The sequence below is a fragment of the Microcaecilia unicolor genome, chromosome 6 (assembly GCF_901765095.1).
Source record: "Microcaecilia unicolor chromosome 6, aMicUni1.1, whole genome shotgun sequence".
Taxonomy (NCBI): domain Eukaryota; kingdom Metazoa; phylum Chordata; class Amphibia; order Gymnophiona; family Siphonopidae; genus Microcaecilia; species Microcaecilia unicolor.
The window spans coordinates 140617752-140632032 of record NC_044036.1 but is presented as its reverse complement, the minus strand read 5'-3'; the positions used below and the strand labels follow the sequence as shown (position 1 = coordinate 140632032).

At 42.8% G+C, this 14281-nt stretch overlaps 1 protein-coding gene across 4 annotated transcripts in view; it reads left to right on the top strand.

The window, feature by feature from the left end:
• The window catches only part of USP19 (ubiquitin specific peptidase 19), a 100798-nt gene that overhangs the window by 64220 nt on the left and 22297 nt on the right, over positions 1-14281 (top strand). For all 4 annotated transcript variants that reach the window (XM_030208385.1, XM_030208386.1, XM_030208383.1 and 1 more), the window contains exons 21-24: positions 3335-3445; positions 4162-4378; positions 7170-7322; positions 10185-10348. In XM_030208385.1, the coding sequence (XP_030064245.1) occupies positions 3335-3445; positions 4162-4378; positions 7170-7322; positions 10185-10348 (645 nt within the window). The remainder of the gene's footprint in view (positions 1-3334; positions 3446-4161; positions 4379-7169; positions 7323-10184; positions 10349-14281) is intronic.

Genomic DNA, 14281 nt, shown 5'->3' with positions numbered 1-14281 from the left:
CAGAGATGCAGGCATGTAACATGTTGTTACTACAAGAGATAACATTAACAGGTTTAGTACATGGAGCTACAAGAAAAAGATTCAATTGTTGGGATTTGCTGGGTACTTATGATGACCCAGACTGGCTACTGTTAGGAACAAGATGCTGGGTGCGATGAACCTTGGTCTGACGCTGCATGCCTTTTTTGGGGGGTTTGAGGGTAAATTGCCCAGTGTCATACAACTTTGTTCCTGTCTGACACCTTTACCTGCTGGCACAGTGGTGATACTGTGGACTTCTACCATAGGTAATGTCCTGCTTTATAGTGAATTAGTTCCAGGCTCCCTTTTCTTTACAGTGAACTAGTAGAAAGCCTGTCGTGCTACAGGGGGTGAAGAATGATGTAGATAATGTGCAGCGATACTGTGGGAAAGTTCAAGACATGGTAGACTTGGACATGGGAATACATAAGAGTAGTGGTCTATTCTTTGTTTCCTCACATGTTCACCTCATTTTCTTGTACTCCTATAAAGCTTCCATAGTTAACGCTTCCCCATGCACTATTTGGCAAGTGGGGAATTGCTGTTGGATTGCATTTGGAATTTTTAAATGTTATTTCCTTAGCGTTGCCAATAGACCACTCCAGAAGCTATAGGTTACGCCCATCTATTAGCAGATGTAGCTAGAGAGAACAGAATGGAGCTCTGCCATAACAAGCATTGTGCCACTGTTCCAGTTCAGTATTTATCTCCAGCGGATGGAAGATGAGTTTCCTGTGTAGCTTCTGGATTCTTCTGTTGACTCTTGTTCCTGGTCCAGTAACCCTGGTTCCAATTGACCTGGGGGAAAACCTTTACTGGTTAGCCTGTTCTGTAGGGGGCATACCTAGTGGGTCTCTCCCCCCCCCCCCCCCCCCCCCCCCCCCCAATATCCTTCTCCTTTGACTGACTCCTTCCTCCTTTATATTAAAAAAAAAAAAAGTTAATTCAGACAGTCTTGTCTTCATAGCGTCTTCTATTCAGAGAAACATTGAGTAAGCCTAGTAAAGGGGAGGGGGGTTCCTCGAAGTTGGTAAGTCATTTTTAACTGCCTTTACTATTTCTTTAATCAGCTGACTTTCTTACACTCCTTCTCCCTTCCACTCTCATGGCAGTATCAGCTGAGGCTGTAAACACTGCTCCCAATGTGGAGCTTGGCGAGTATCTTCTGGGTACTGTTCACCCTGTCTACTCGCCAACTGCCTGGATCAACTGTTGTTTTTGACACTCCCACCTTGAATGGGGGGAGGGGGGATGAGGAGACCGGCAGCACTTCAGGGCACAGTTCAAATTACCACTCAAACTGCGGGACTTGCAGCTGTATCAGATTCTCACATGCTTCATCGGGGTTCCAGAAACACTGTCTCCTTCACTTCCAATATTGGAGCTGCTTTTCAATTTGACTCTGCAGCACTCTTCCTCAGTGGCATTCCTAGAGTGGCTGACACCCGGGGCGGATCACCCCCCCCCCTCCCCCGCAAAAGGACACACCTCCCCCCCCCCCCCCCCCCCCCCCGGGTGCATTTTTACCAGCTGGGGGGGGGAGGGGTGCGCCGCGCGCCTGTCTGCTTCGCTCGTTCCATGCTCCCTCTGCCCCGGAACAGGAAGTAACCTGTTCCGGGGCAGAGGGAGCATGGAACGAGCGAAGCAGACAGGCGCGCGGCACCCCCCCACCCCCCCCCCAGTGGCGTGCACCCGGGGCGGACCGCACCCACGGCCCCCCCCAGGAACGCCACTGCTCTTCCTTGAGCCCGTTAGACTCCTTAGCACCAATGACTTCTTCTGCTCCCTTTTCTCCTAGTTTTTTGTTATTACTTCACCAAGCTATATGCTAGAAAGGGCTCAGTATTCTCAGGAAGTTTTCTGTTTAGTACAAATTTAAGAGGAGCTCTCTCCTAAGAAAAGATTAGGCCATTTCCCTAACTGGAAAATTATTCTTTTTTTTTTTTTTTTACAGGGAGCACTTTGAGTCAGCCTATTGTCTCCTTTCAGCTCCCCCTAGGCTAGGGATACTTTCCAGGATGGAGTCAGTCCAAAGTGTGGCTACAAAATTGGTCAGTGGGTTCTGTCATAAAGCATATGGGGACAGACTTATTGACTTCAGTATGTATACTCTGGAAGAAAGGCAAGAGAGGGGATATGATTGACATTTAAATATTTCTGTAGCATTAATGTACAAGAGGTGAGCCTTTTTCAAATGAAGGAGAACTCTGGAATGAGAAGGCATAAGATGAAGTTAAGAGGTTATAGGCTCAGAAGTAATCTGAGGAAATATTTTTTCACAGAAAGGTTGGTGGACACATGGAATAGCCTCCCAGTGGAGGTGGTGGAGACAAGGACTTTGTCTGAATTTAAGAAAGCATGGGTCAGGCACATGGGATCTCAGGGAGAGGAAGAGATAATGGATGCTGAGTCTGGGCAGACTGGATGGGCCATTTGGCTCTTATCTGCTTTCATGTTTCTGTGAGTTTCCAGGGGAAGAAAGTGTTGCTCCTTCAGTGGTTTGATGTTTTTCCATAAAGAGCTTCCTACCTTGCCCCTTGCCTTCCCCACTCATCTTTACACCCCCAGGCTGGCTACTTTTTACCAACCAAACGTGGATGGATGGCTGAGTTGCAGATACCAGATAACCATTTGGACATGACTATTTTTATAGATGAGATTTTGAGTGGATCAAGAATTATTCTAGCAAAGTCCGTCAGTTAGCATTCACAGAGTAACCCTAGTTGGTTTCAGTACAAAACAGGTTTACACTGTAATTTTGTGTCTGTATGTCTTTATTTGTACATGTTAAGTGAATGCAGATGTTACACAAGCATTCGTAATTCTGTTTATCCTGTGTGGGCACGTCAGTTTGCACCCATTCCAATTTTTCTTTAAGGAGAGCGGTTAGAAAACTGATTAACAATGTGTTTCCTGATGCAAAGAATGTTAAACCCCGGGACACACAAGATACTATAGAAAAGAAACTAAACTTTTTTTTTTTTTTTTTTAAACAGAAAGGCTAGAGAATGAAAGAAAAAAGTTCTTTGAAGAGACTGAAGGGCTCACCTCCTTTTTACCTGCTGGAGACTGAGAATACTGAATCAAGTGCTAGATAGCCAGAGCTCTTATTGGCTCTCTAGAGTCAGAGTTCTGAGTCTCCACCTGCTGGAAGGAGTGCATAACCCATCAGTTCCTGGACTGGTCCAGTGGGGACGCTAAGGAGCAATGTATTTCCTGATACAAAGAATGTTGCATTTAGGGACATTGGTAGTTTACGAAGATGATCCCACTCTATTGTTAACCTTTTTAAATGGTTTCCCTTTGTTTACAGCTGCTATTCCTGGCTATCAGCAATCAGTAGAACCTTTGAGTTCACCTGCAACACAGTTTTACATCAATGTGATTGACTCTGCTAACAAAGAGACAAAGCTGGAAGATAAAGGTGAGTTTAGCCTCCTTCTCCATACAGCTCTTGACATGAGAGGAATATTTCAGGTCAGTGCATCTGGTCCTTCAAGACTACGATCTGAAAAGAAGGAAAAACCAGAAATTTAATCAGCATTTGTACCAAGTCCCGCATCCAGGCTCATTGTCAGAAAAAAATCAGTGACATATTTTGTAAAAGTATTTACAATTTCCTTTATCCGTGCACAGTCTTCCATAGTGTTCCACAGATCAATCCAGAGGCCCACCTGTCTGATCACGCTGATGTTCTCTATCTCCACCTACCGGGAGGGAGACATAACTCACAATTCTCTGGATTGATCTGTTGGGAATAATGGAAAGAAAATTAAAAGGTAATTACTAATTTTACCTTAGATGATCTTTTCTCTTTTTCTGGTGTGTTTTGAATTTTGTTTACACACCATTAGCTATAGTAACAGGATTCCAATTTCACCATCCATTTCTTAATGACAGTCTCCTATTTGGTGTAAATATAGAATTAAAGTAGTAGATAATGACTTCTTATGTTGGTTAAAGAAGCTGTTATTTGTCAAACACCCATTCAGTAGACTACAGACGTCACCATTTCATAAATTTGTGTTTAGATGGATCACATGCCACCCTTTTCTGGTGCAGAAAAGGTAGTTCAGGGATAACTCTTTTTTTTTTTTTTACCAGCTAATGACCATGTATGTGTATGTTTTGGCATTTCAGGAGAGGCCCTGCTAGAGCTGCCAGACAACTGCTCACTGGCTTTAGTCTGGAAGAACAATGAACGTCTCAAGGAGTTTGTATTGGTTGAATCCAAGGAGCTGGAGTGTGTGGAGGATCCAGGATCTGCTAGTGAAGCAGCCCGAGCTGGTCACTTCACCCTGGAACAGTGCCTCAACCTCTTCACCAAGCCTGAGGTGCTGGCCCCTGAGGAAGCCTGGTAAGGATAGAAGAGAAGACAGATTTAGACATAGGATACATACAGCCTAGTTAGATGTGCAGAGGAGCAGTAAAACAGCATGTGTGTCCTGGGAGGGGAAGGGAGCAAAGGAACACAGAGAGGCCCTTTTCCTGAGGTGCACTAACAGATTTAGCATGCACTAAACTTCCTGCAGCCCATTATATTCCTATTGGCTGCATGGCCTTAGTAAAAGGACCCCAGAGTCTTCAAAGTTACAGGGAGACCCTTCCAAAGGGGTAGCATGTTAGTCTGTAACAGCAGATAGCATGGTGGCATCTTATAATTTGAGGCATGAGCTTCTGATGACATCTGCCTCGTGGAAGAGGGACAGCATTCTTTTCTCACTCGTAAACAAACTACTAAATACTACACCCGTTACTTCCAACAGCATAAACACCCCATCTGCTACCAATCTAGCAAACTACTTCAAAGAAAAAATTATAAAGCTGCGACTCTTGCTACCTACCAACCCAACCGATCACACAAACCTCCTTGAATGTCTAGACCCAGTACCTGGGGAATACCCAGCAGACCGATCATGGACTAACTTTGAAACGCTCTCACCCAATGACATCTCACAATCGCTTGGAAAATATGCCCAAGTCCCAATGCAAATTAGACATCTGCCCCATTAGCCTTATCAGATCTGCCCCTCAACAACTCACAACAGACCTCACGAATCATCTAAACTACTTGCTAAAAATGGCCTATTCCCCACAGATAAAGGAAACATTCTACTTACCCCGCTACCTAAAGATGCTAAGAAAAATGCAATGGACAACCAATTATCATCCAGTAACATCCATTCCGCTTATAACCAAACTCATGGAGGGCTTAGTGACGAAACAACTCTCCAACTACCTAGATAAACACTCAATTCTACACGAGTCTCAATTAGGATTCCGGTCGAATCACAGTACCGAAACTGTACTAGTGTCTGTAATGAACTCATTCAAACAATCAATTGCAACTGGCAACAACATACTCCCACAATTTGACATGTCCAGTGCCTTTGACATGGTCAATCATAAAATACTATTACACATACTAGAATACTTCGGAGTTGGAGGTAAAGTTCTGAGCTGGTTCAAAGGATTCCTGACTACAAGATCATACCAAGTAACAATGAACGCGGATACATCAGCCTCATGGACACCGGAATGCGGAGTCCCCCAAGGATCCCCCCTCTCACCCACCCTCTTCAACCTGATGATGATACCCTTAGCTAAACTACTAGCTAATCAAAACATCAACCCTTACATATATGCAGATGATGTCACGATCTATATCCTGTTTAATCATGATCTAAACAAAATCACAAACAAGATCAACCAAAGCCTCCAAATCATGCACTCCTGGGCGGATACATTCCAATTAAAACTGAATGCAGAAAAAACACAATGTCTTGTACTTACTTCACAACATAATACAAGCAACTTCAACACCATAACCACTCCAAACCTTTCTCTTCCCGTCTCAAACAACCTGAAAATTCTTGGAGTCACCATTGACTGAAACCTCACACTCGAAACCCACATGAAGAATACTACGAAAAAGATGTTCCACTCCATGTGGAAACTCAAAAGAGTAAAACCTTACTTCCCGAGATCCATCTTTCGTATCCTGATACAATCAATGGTACTAAGTCATCTGGATTACTGCAACGCACTGTATGCTGGCTGCAAAGAACAGACCATCAAGAAACTCCAAACAGCCCAAAACACCGCCGCCAGACTCGTATTTGGAAAACCAAAATTTGAAAGTGCAAAACCCTTAAGGGAGAAACTCCACTGGCTCCCGCTTAAGGAACGGACCACGTTCAAGATCTGCACGATCGTACACAAAATCATCCACGGAGACGCCCCGACCTACATGCTAAACCTCGTGGACCTGCCTCCCAGAAATGCCAAAAGATCATCCCGAAAATTTCTTAATCTGCACTTCCCCAGCTGTAAAGGACTAAAATACAAACTTGTACATGCGACCTCCTTCTCCTACGTGAGTACGCAATTATGGAACGCACTACCAGCTAACCTGAAAACAAAGAAATATCCAACTTTCGTAAATCGCTGAAGACGTACCTCTTCAATAAGGCCTACAAAGAGGACCCATAGCTTAACTATACCTCCTCACCAATCCACTCTAATCCGATAGTCATCTCTCTATACCTATTTTCTTAATACTTCTTTCCATCCTAATCTGTTTGCATCACCAAATGTATCTGACACCCTGGAATGGCAATGCCATAACAGACCTCTGTAAGCCACATTGAGCCTGCAAATAGGTGTGGAAATGTGGGATACAAATGCAATAAATAAAAATTCATGCACCCTGCCTTTGAATTTCAGTGGTCATGATTGGTTTTACCCATATACAATGTTCTCCCCAGTACGTTTTGAATGGGTGTTCAACTCAGCTGATTTTACTGATCACCAGGCCAAGTTTAACAGAACATTTTATAATACTATGCTGTATTTCCCCCAACCCCACCCAGCTACTCCTTTATGCCACCCAGCTGGCCAAGGTTTTTGGGGAAGACGCTGTAAATACAAAGCGTAAATGGAACAGAATTTCTTCAGTTACATAACATGTATTTTCACTTATGTTGCTTAATTCAATAATTTTACAAAGAAATTAAGAGCAGTATTAGGTATGTTATCATGCAGAGCAGTAGTTTTCTTTCTGCTGATGATGGGACCTGATGTACCCTTGTAATTAGAGCATTGCCGTTGTATTAGGCTTCCTATCCTTCTCTCTCTTCTCTCCCCAGGTACTGTCCCAAATGTAAGCAGCACAGGGAGGCATCAAAGCAGCTGATGCTGTGGCGGCTTCCAAATGTCTTGATCATACAGCTGAAGCGTTTTTCTTTCCGAAGTTTCATCTGGCGAGACAAAATCAATGACATGGTAGAATTCCCAGTCAGGTGGGTCCCCATTCAGCTATAGTCTATGCATGTGATGTGTATTTAAAGTAAAAACTTCAGTAGTCCAGTACCACGTGCGTTTCTATTCACTTCAACTCCCCTTATTGAAAAATGTGCTTTTATGAATTCAGCATTTAAAAAAGCTCTTTATTGTAATTACTCTTTCAAGGTTCATTGACTTTAAACAAGAATCTTGGTTTGTAGATTTTACCACAGTGTTTGTTTGTAACCTTCCCACTTAAGGCTCAATGGATCAGGATCAAAATCTGGAACATAATCTTCCAGGAAATTGCCAGCCAAACATATTACTCCACAACAGCAATCAGGATGCCATGTTTTGAACTATTTGAAGTACTGTTAATGATACCATAGGTAATCCCAGGTACAAGGAGTTGTGATAATGTAGCTTGTTATCAGCCCATACTTTTAAGACAGTTCTAAAATCTTCGGCAGACAAATAATCATAAAGTCTACATAATAGCTGCAGCTTATAGAAGGTGGAATATGTTATGTCATTTGTATGTAAGTTCATAGATAATAGAGGGTCAAGAATAACTCTTAAATTTGTACCTGAGAAGTTCCCACAATTTCATGAGCATCAATTTTGGACTACAACCAGGCAATCTGAAACTCTTTGATCAAGTGTTGTTATTTCAGTCTTGACTGTATTTATGGCTAAACTATTTCCATTCATCCAATCTTTGTACTTTTTTTTTTTTTTTTGAACAATACAGATTTATTTGGTTACATTTCAGATGTTGACAAATATTTTTGGCATATTCTTAATCGACAGTTCATTTAAAAGTTGGGCCACTATGAATAGAGGGTCACCACTTATCCACGCTAACAGTATCATAACCACAGTTGCTAGTTTTGCAGTGACCTAGTTTTAAAATGGAAAATCTTCATAGAAAAAAAATTGCACAGTTGTGGAGAGAGTAGTAGAGAATAGTCTGACGCTTACATTCTCAGATTACATCTTGACCTTTTTGTCTCCTCGCCTGCTTGTGCTGCAGACAAACTTCTGTTTTCAGTGTTTTAAGTTGTTCATTGTAAGAGCAATTTTCAAAGCCATTTACACAGGTAAATAGCATGTTGCCCACATCTGAAATTGGTACAGGTGGAAGTATGCACAGTGTTTTGTACAATGTGCCTATTAGCGCCACTGAGAATTGTTGTTCAAGGGAAGAAAAATAATCCTCAGATTGCATTTTGAACTCTATCCAGGGACTTTTTCCTACAAAATGCTACCTGCAGAACAATTTGCAGATACTTTGTAGCAATGACAAACTTCAAAGCAAAAACCATGTATTTATTTCCCTTTGTAGACTAGTACAAAGTAGTGCTGTCCGATTCGCCAGTTTATTTTGGGTGAATTGATTCATTTGGGAAAAAAAAATCAGGATTTTCCCCACTTCCCTCCCACCGTCATCCAAGTTGCTTCTTTAGAGCAACAGCGGCAGTAAAAGCAGCTACTCACCGCAGAGTCAGACTCTGCATTTACGCGGGCTGCTAGCTCCACCCTGGAACAGGAAGTGTGCCCAAGGGGGGTGGGACTGGCAGCTTACCATTGGAGTGTCCGGCCCTGTGGTCAGTAGCTTCTTTTGCTGCCACTGCTGCTTGCCTAGAAAAGCAACAGGGCAGGACTGTCTCTCCATGTTCAAGTGTGAAGCACTGCGTACGTCCATTAGCGCTATAGAAATGATAAGTAGTAGTAGGAGGGGGGAACTGAGAGGGCAAACGCTACATTGGGAGGGGGGGGGGACAAAGAAGAGACAGAGGCTGGATGGAAGAGGTGGGGATTGGAGAGAAGAAGGGAAATTCTGGTCCTGGAAGAGGAAGGATAAGAGGGGAGGTGGGGACAGGAGTGAAGGAGGAAGAAGGTGAGAATCTGAACATAAGGAGGGATAGGAAGATAGAGATGCAGTACTGGACATGGGGAGGAGGAATAGTGTCTCGGGGGGGTGCTGCTGGACAGGGCAAGAATAAAGGTACAGAGAGGGGAGGTGAAGATAGGGGCAGGGACACAGAGGGGAGTTGAATGATGGACATGGATAGAGCAGAAATGCAAAATGGACCAGGAAACCTTGGCAAAAGAGTTAAGAGAAGACAGAAGAAACCAGAGACTGGGACCCACACGATTAAAAAAAAATTAAAAGACCAGTTAACAAATGTAGAAAAATAAGACTGGGGCCCACACGATTAAAAAAAAACTTAAAAGACCAGATAACAAAGGTAGAAAAATAAATTGTATTTTCTATTTATTAATAGTAGCCTTAAAGAACTGAATTGAATCAAAAAATCAATTCATAGGAGTGAATCAAAAACATTTTGGCCAAATCGGACAGCACTAGTGCAAAGTCTGTGAGTTAATAGTGCCCGCAGTCTTTGTGAGCAGTTTGAAAAAATGCCCAAGTCCTTTTTAAAATTAGTATTTGTTTGCCAATCCTGTTTATCTTTTCTGAAACAAAACTAAGGGACCAGTGTGCTAAAGTATATTAATATTGTCTATGAATACAATGTTTATTGCACAGGATGATGCTTATGAGATGTAGATAAGGCATGTGACATGCAAATTCATATCTGTGGATAGCAATTCAAAAATATAACTGCACCTTTCCTAGTTTGGGTAGATCTGTAATTGACTAATTAGTATGTATATTCCTTCTGAATATCCAGTTGCCATTTAAAGTTGGAACCATGCTGGACTGGATGAATACCACATGAGTGCACATTAATAAAACTGTGAATGGTTTTTGCAGCATTGGTATGTGATGTATTGACAGTTAGTAAGAAGAGATTTTGTATGTGAACAGATCTGAGGCTTTTCCAGACCTAAAAACCCACTCTTCTGGCCCACAGGAACCTCGACCTGAGTAAATTTTGTATTGGCCAGAAGGAAGATCATCAGCTGCCCATTTATGATCTGTATGCTGTTATCAACCACTATGGGGGCATGATTGGTGGACACTATACAGCATATGCCAGATTGCCAAATGATAAGAACAGCCAGAGAAGTGATGTGGGTAAGAACTGGAAGCAGTAGGCTGATGGATGCCCAGCTGAATGGGAAGGAGGGGGATATTTATATGTGCGTATGGCTGTCATGGATGTTTTCCTATCTGGTAACACTGAATACCGCGCTATCAAAATGTTACCCTTTCTTACCCAGCTTTCTTAACGTTCAGTTGAGTAAGAAACGCCATACTGGGGCATCTAGCCCAGTATCCTGCTTCCAACAGTGGCCAAGCCAGGTCACAAATACCTGGCAGAATCCCAAAGAGTAGTAAAATTCCATGCTACCAATCCTAGGGATAGCAGTGGCTTTCCCCATTCTTATCTCAAATAAGACTATGGACTTTTCCTCCAGGAACTTGTCCAAACATTTTTAAACCCTGATGCATTTAACTGCTTTTACCACATCCTCTGGTGTAACAAGTTCCAGAGCTTAACTGTTGGTTGAGTGAAAAATATTTCCTCCTATTTATTTAAAAAGTATTACCATATAACTTCGAGTGTCCTCTAGTCTTAATACTTTTTGAAAGAACAAATAATTCACATTTACCATTCTATTCCACTCAAGATTTTGTAGATTTCTATCATATTTCCTCTCAGCTATCATATCTCCAAGTTGAAGAGCCCTAACCTCTTAAGCTTTTCCTCGAATGAGAGGAGTTCCATCCCCTTAATCATTTTGATTGATCTTCTTTGAACCTTTGCTAATTCAGCTATATTCTTTTTGAGATAAAGAGGAGGAATTTGATCAACTGAGAGTAATTTAACTAAAACCTGTTCTTAACCAGCAGAATCTTTTGAATATCGACCTCACAGTTGTCTGTTACTTCAATGACATTGCAGTCCTCATCTTTGAGTAATCATTTAGTGGCAAGTTATTTATAAAGGAAGTAAGGTTTCATCCAGGGCTGTTTTAACATCCCCTTCCTACCCATGCACATTAATTCAAGTAAATTTTACTCCACTGTGGAAGTTTATGACTCTCTAAAAAATCTTGATGTTGGAAGTTTGGTGTTAGTTAGGAAAAATAGCATCATAGAGTAAGGTGTATAAGCAAAGTAAGGGTCAAATGTTTTGAAATTAATGAGAGATTTCAGCCTACAGAGGTTAACTTATGAAAAAGTACCTTGGTGGGGAAGGCACATACAGTGGGGGAAATAAGTATTTGATCCCTTGCTGATTTTGTAAGTTTGCCCACTGACAAAGACATGAGCAGCCCATAATTGAAGGGTAGGTTATTGGTAACAGTGAGAGATAGCACATCACAAATTAAATCCGGAAAATCACATTGTGGAAAGTATATGAATTTATTTGCATTCTGCAGAGGGAAATAAGTATTTGATCCCCCACCAACCAGTAAGAGATCTGGCCCCTACAGACCAGGTAGATGCTCCAAATCAACTCGTTACCTGCATGACAGACAGCTGTCGGCAATGGTCACCTGTATGAAAGACACCTGTCCACAGACTCAGTGAATCAGTCAGACTCTAACCTCTACAAAATGGCCAAGAGCAAGGAGCTGTCTAAGGATGTCAGGGACAAGATCATACACCTGCACAAGGCTGGAATGGGCTACAAAACCATCAGTAAGACGCTGGGCGAGAAGGAGACAACTGTTGGTGCCATAGTAAGAAAATGGAAGAAGTACAAAATGACTGTCAATCGACAAAGATCTGGGGCTCCACGCAAAATCTCACCTCGTGGGGTATCCTTGATCATGAGGAAGGTTAGAAATTAGCCTACAACTACAAGGGGGGAACTTGTCAATGATCCCAAGGCAGCTGGGACCACTGTCACCATGAAAACCATTGGTAACACATTACGACATAACGGATTGCAATCCTGCAGTGCCCGCAAGGTCCCCCTGCTCCGGAAGGCACATGTGACGGCCCGTCTGAAGTTTGCCAGTGAACACCTGGATGATGCCGAGAGTGATTGGGAGAAGGTGCTGTGGTCAGATGAGACAAAAATTGAGCTCTTTGGCATGAACTCAACTCGCCGTGTTTGGAGGAAGAGAAATGCTGCCTATGACCCAAAGAACACCGTCCCCACTGTCAAGCATGGAGGTGGAAATGTTATGTTTTGGGGGTGTTTCTCTGCTAAGGGCACAGGACTACTTCACCGCATCAATGGGAGAATGGATGGGGCCATGTACCGTACAATTCTGAGTGACAACCTCCTTCCCTCCGCCAGGGCCTTAAAAATGGGTCGTGGCTGGGTCTTCCAGCACGACAATGACCCAAAACATACAGCCAAGGCAACAAAGGAGTGGCTCAGGAAGAAGCACATTAGGGTCATGGAGTGGCCTAGCCAGTCACCAGACCTTAATCCCATTGAAAACTTATGGAGGGAGCTGAAGCTGCGAGTTGCCAAGCGACAGCCCAGAACTCTTAATGATTTAGAGATGATCTGCAAAGAGGAGTGGACCAAAATTCCTCCTGACATGTGTGCAAACCTCATCATCAACTACAGAAGACGTCTGACCGCTGTGCTTGCCAACAAGGGTTTTGCCACCAAGTATTAGGTCTTGTTTGCCAGAGGGATTAAATACTTATTTCCCTCTGCAGAATGCAAATAAATTCATATACTTTCCACAATGTGATTTTCCGGATTTAATTTGTGATGTGCTATCTCTCACTGTTACCAATAACCTACCCTTCAATTATGGGCTGCTCATGTCTTTGTCAGTGGGCAAACTTACAAAATCAGCAAGGGATCAAATACTTATTTCCCCCACTGTAGGTGCATGTGATTTTGTAAAATTTCCCACCAGAAAGGTGCTGCACAATGTTACAGCTCCTCAGAGGCAGCATCCCTTAAGCTAGTACGAGTTGGTGCTTAAGTACGTGTATTTTCCAAGATACATGCATAAGTGCTGAGCCTGCCTGTGCAAGCAGCTGTACATATATTGCCCCAAAGTATTCCTAGTCCTTATTTGTATACATGTGTACATCAGGGTAACTTTTATAAGTACCTGCATGAGCACTTGAAATGCTCTTTCCATTATGTAGTTCCCACTATTCCAGAACCTGTGGGATATTTGTATTCATCAACCAACAGGTGGAGATAGATAACTGAAAACTGAGCTGAGATGTGTCTCGCTTGGTATCCAGTCCAGCTCCTCAGTATTTTCTATCTCCAGCAGGCGGTAGAAAATACTTTTCAGCCTCTGGTTCTGAGTGCTTTGCTTCTGATTCCCCCCAGCTGAGCTTTGCAGGTAGCTTGAGTTTGCAGACTCATTTCTTAAGGTCTTCAGATCCCTGTCTCTACTGCCCTGCAAATTTACTTCTTCCCTCTCTTCACCTCTCCCCCGTTTCCTATGGAGCTCTCCTTTTCCAGCACAACTGTAAAAAAAAAAAAAAAAAAAAAGAGGAAAGATGTTTGCTGGAGAGAGTGGGATAGTCCTGGTCATCTATGATAAGATTTGTGAAGATTGTGAGCTCGGGGGGAGTACCTGGCAGTAGTAGTGACTCGGAACCGCTTGGAGGGCTGCAAGTTCTACTTGGTGCAGGGTAGGAATCCTGACTCACTGCTTGAGGCATATTGTATTGCGCTTGAGACAGTCGGGGTGAATGGCGACTCCCAAGGAGGCGGTTTATTTATTTGTTTGTTACATTTGTATCCCACATTTTCCCACCTATTTGCAGGCTCAGTGTGGCTTACATAGTACCGTAGACATGCGCCAAGAACGGTAGGGGAACAAATACAAGGTGGTATTGTGGTCATATAAAGGGTCCATTTCTTTCAGGCATAAGGGGGATTAGAAAGAGAAAGATTAAATAGTGTCCGATACGATCGCTGGATATGTTGCGTTGCAGGGTGTTGGCATCTATGTTGGGTCAGAAGCGTATACAGGTAAGTTTTTAGTAATTTCCTGAAGTTTAGATGATTGTATGTTGTTTTCACTCCTTTTGGCAGTGCGTTCCAAAGTTTTGTAGCTAAAT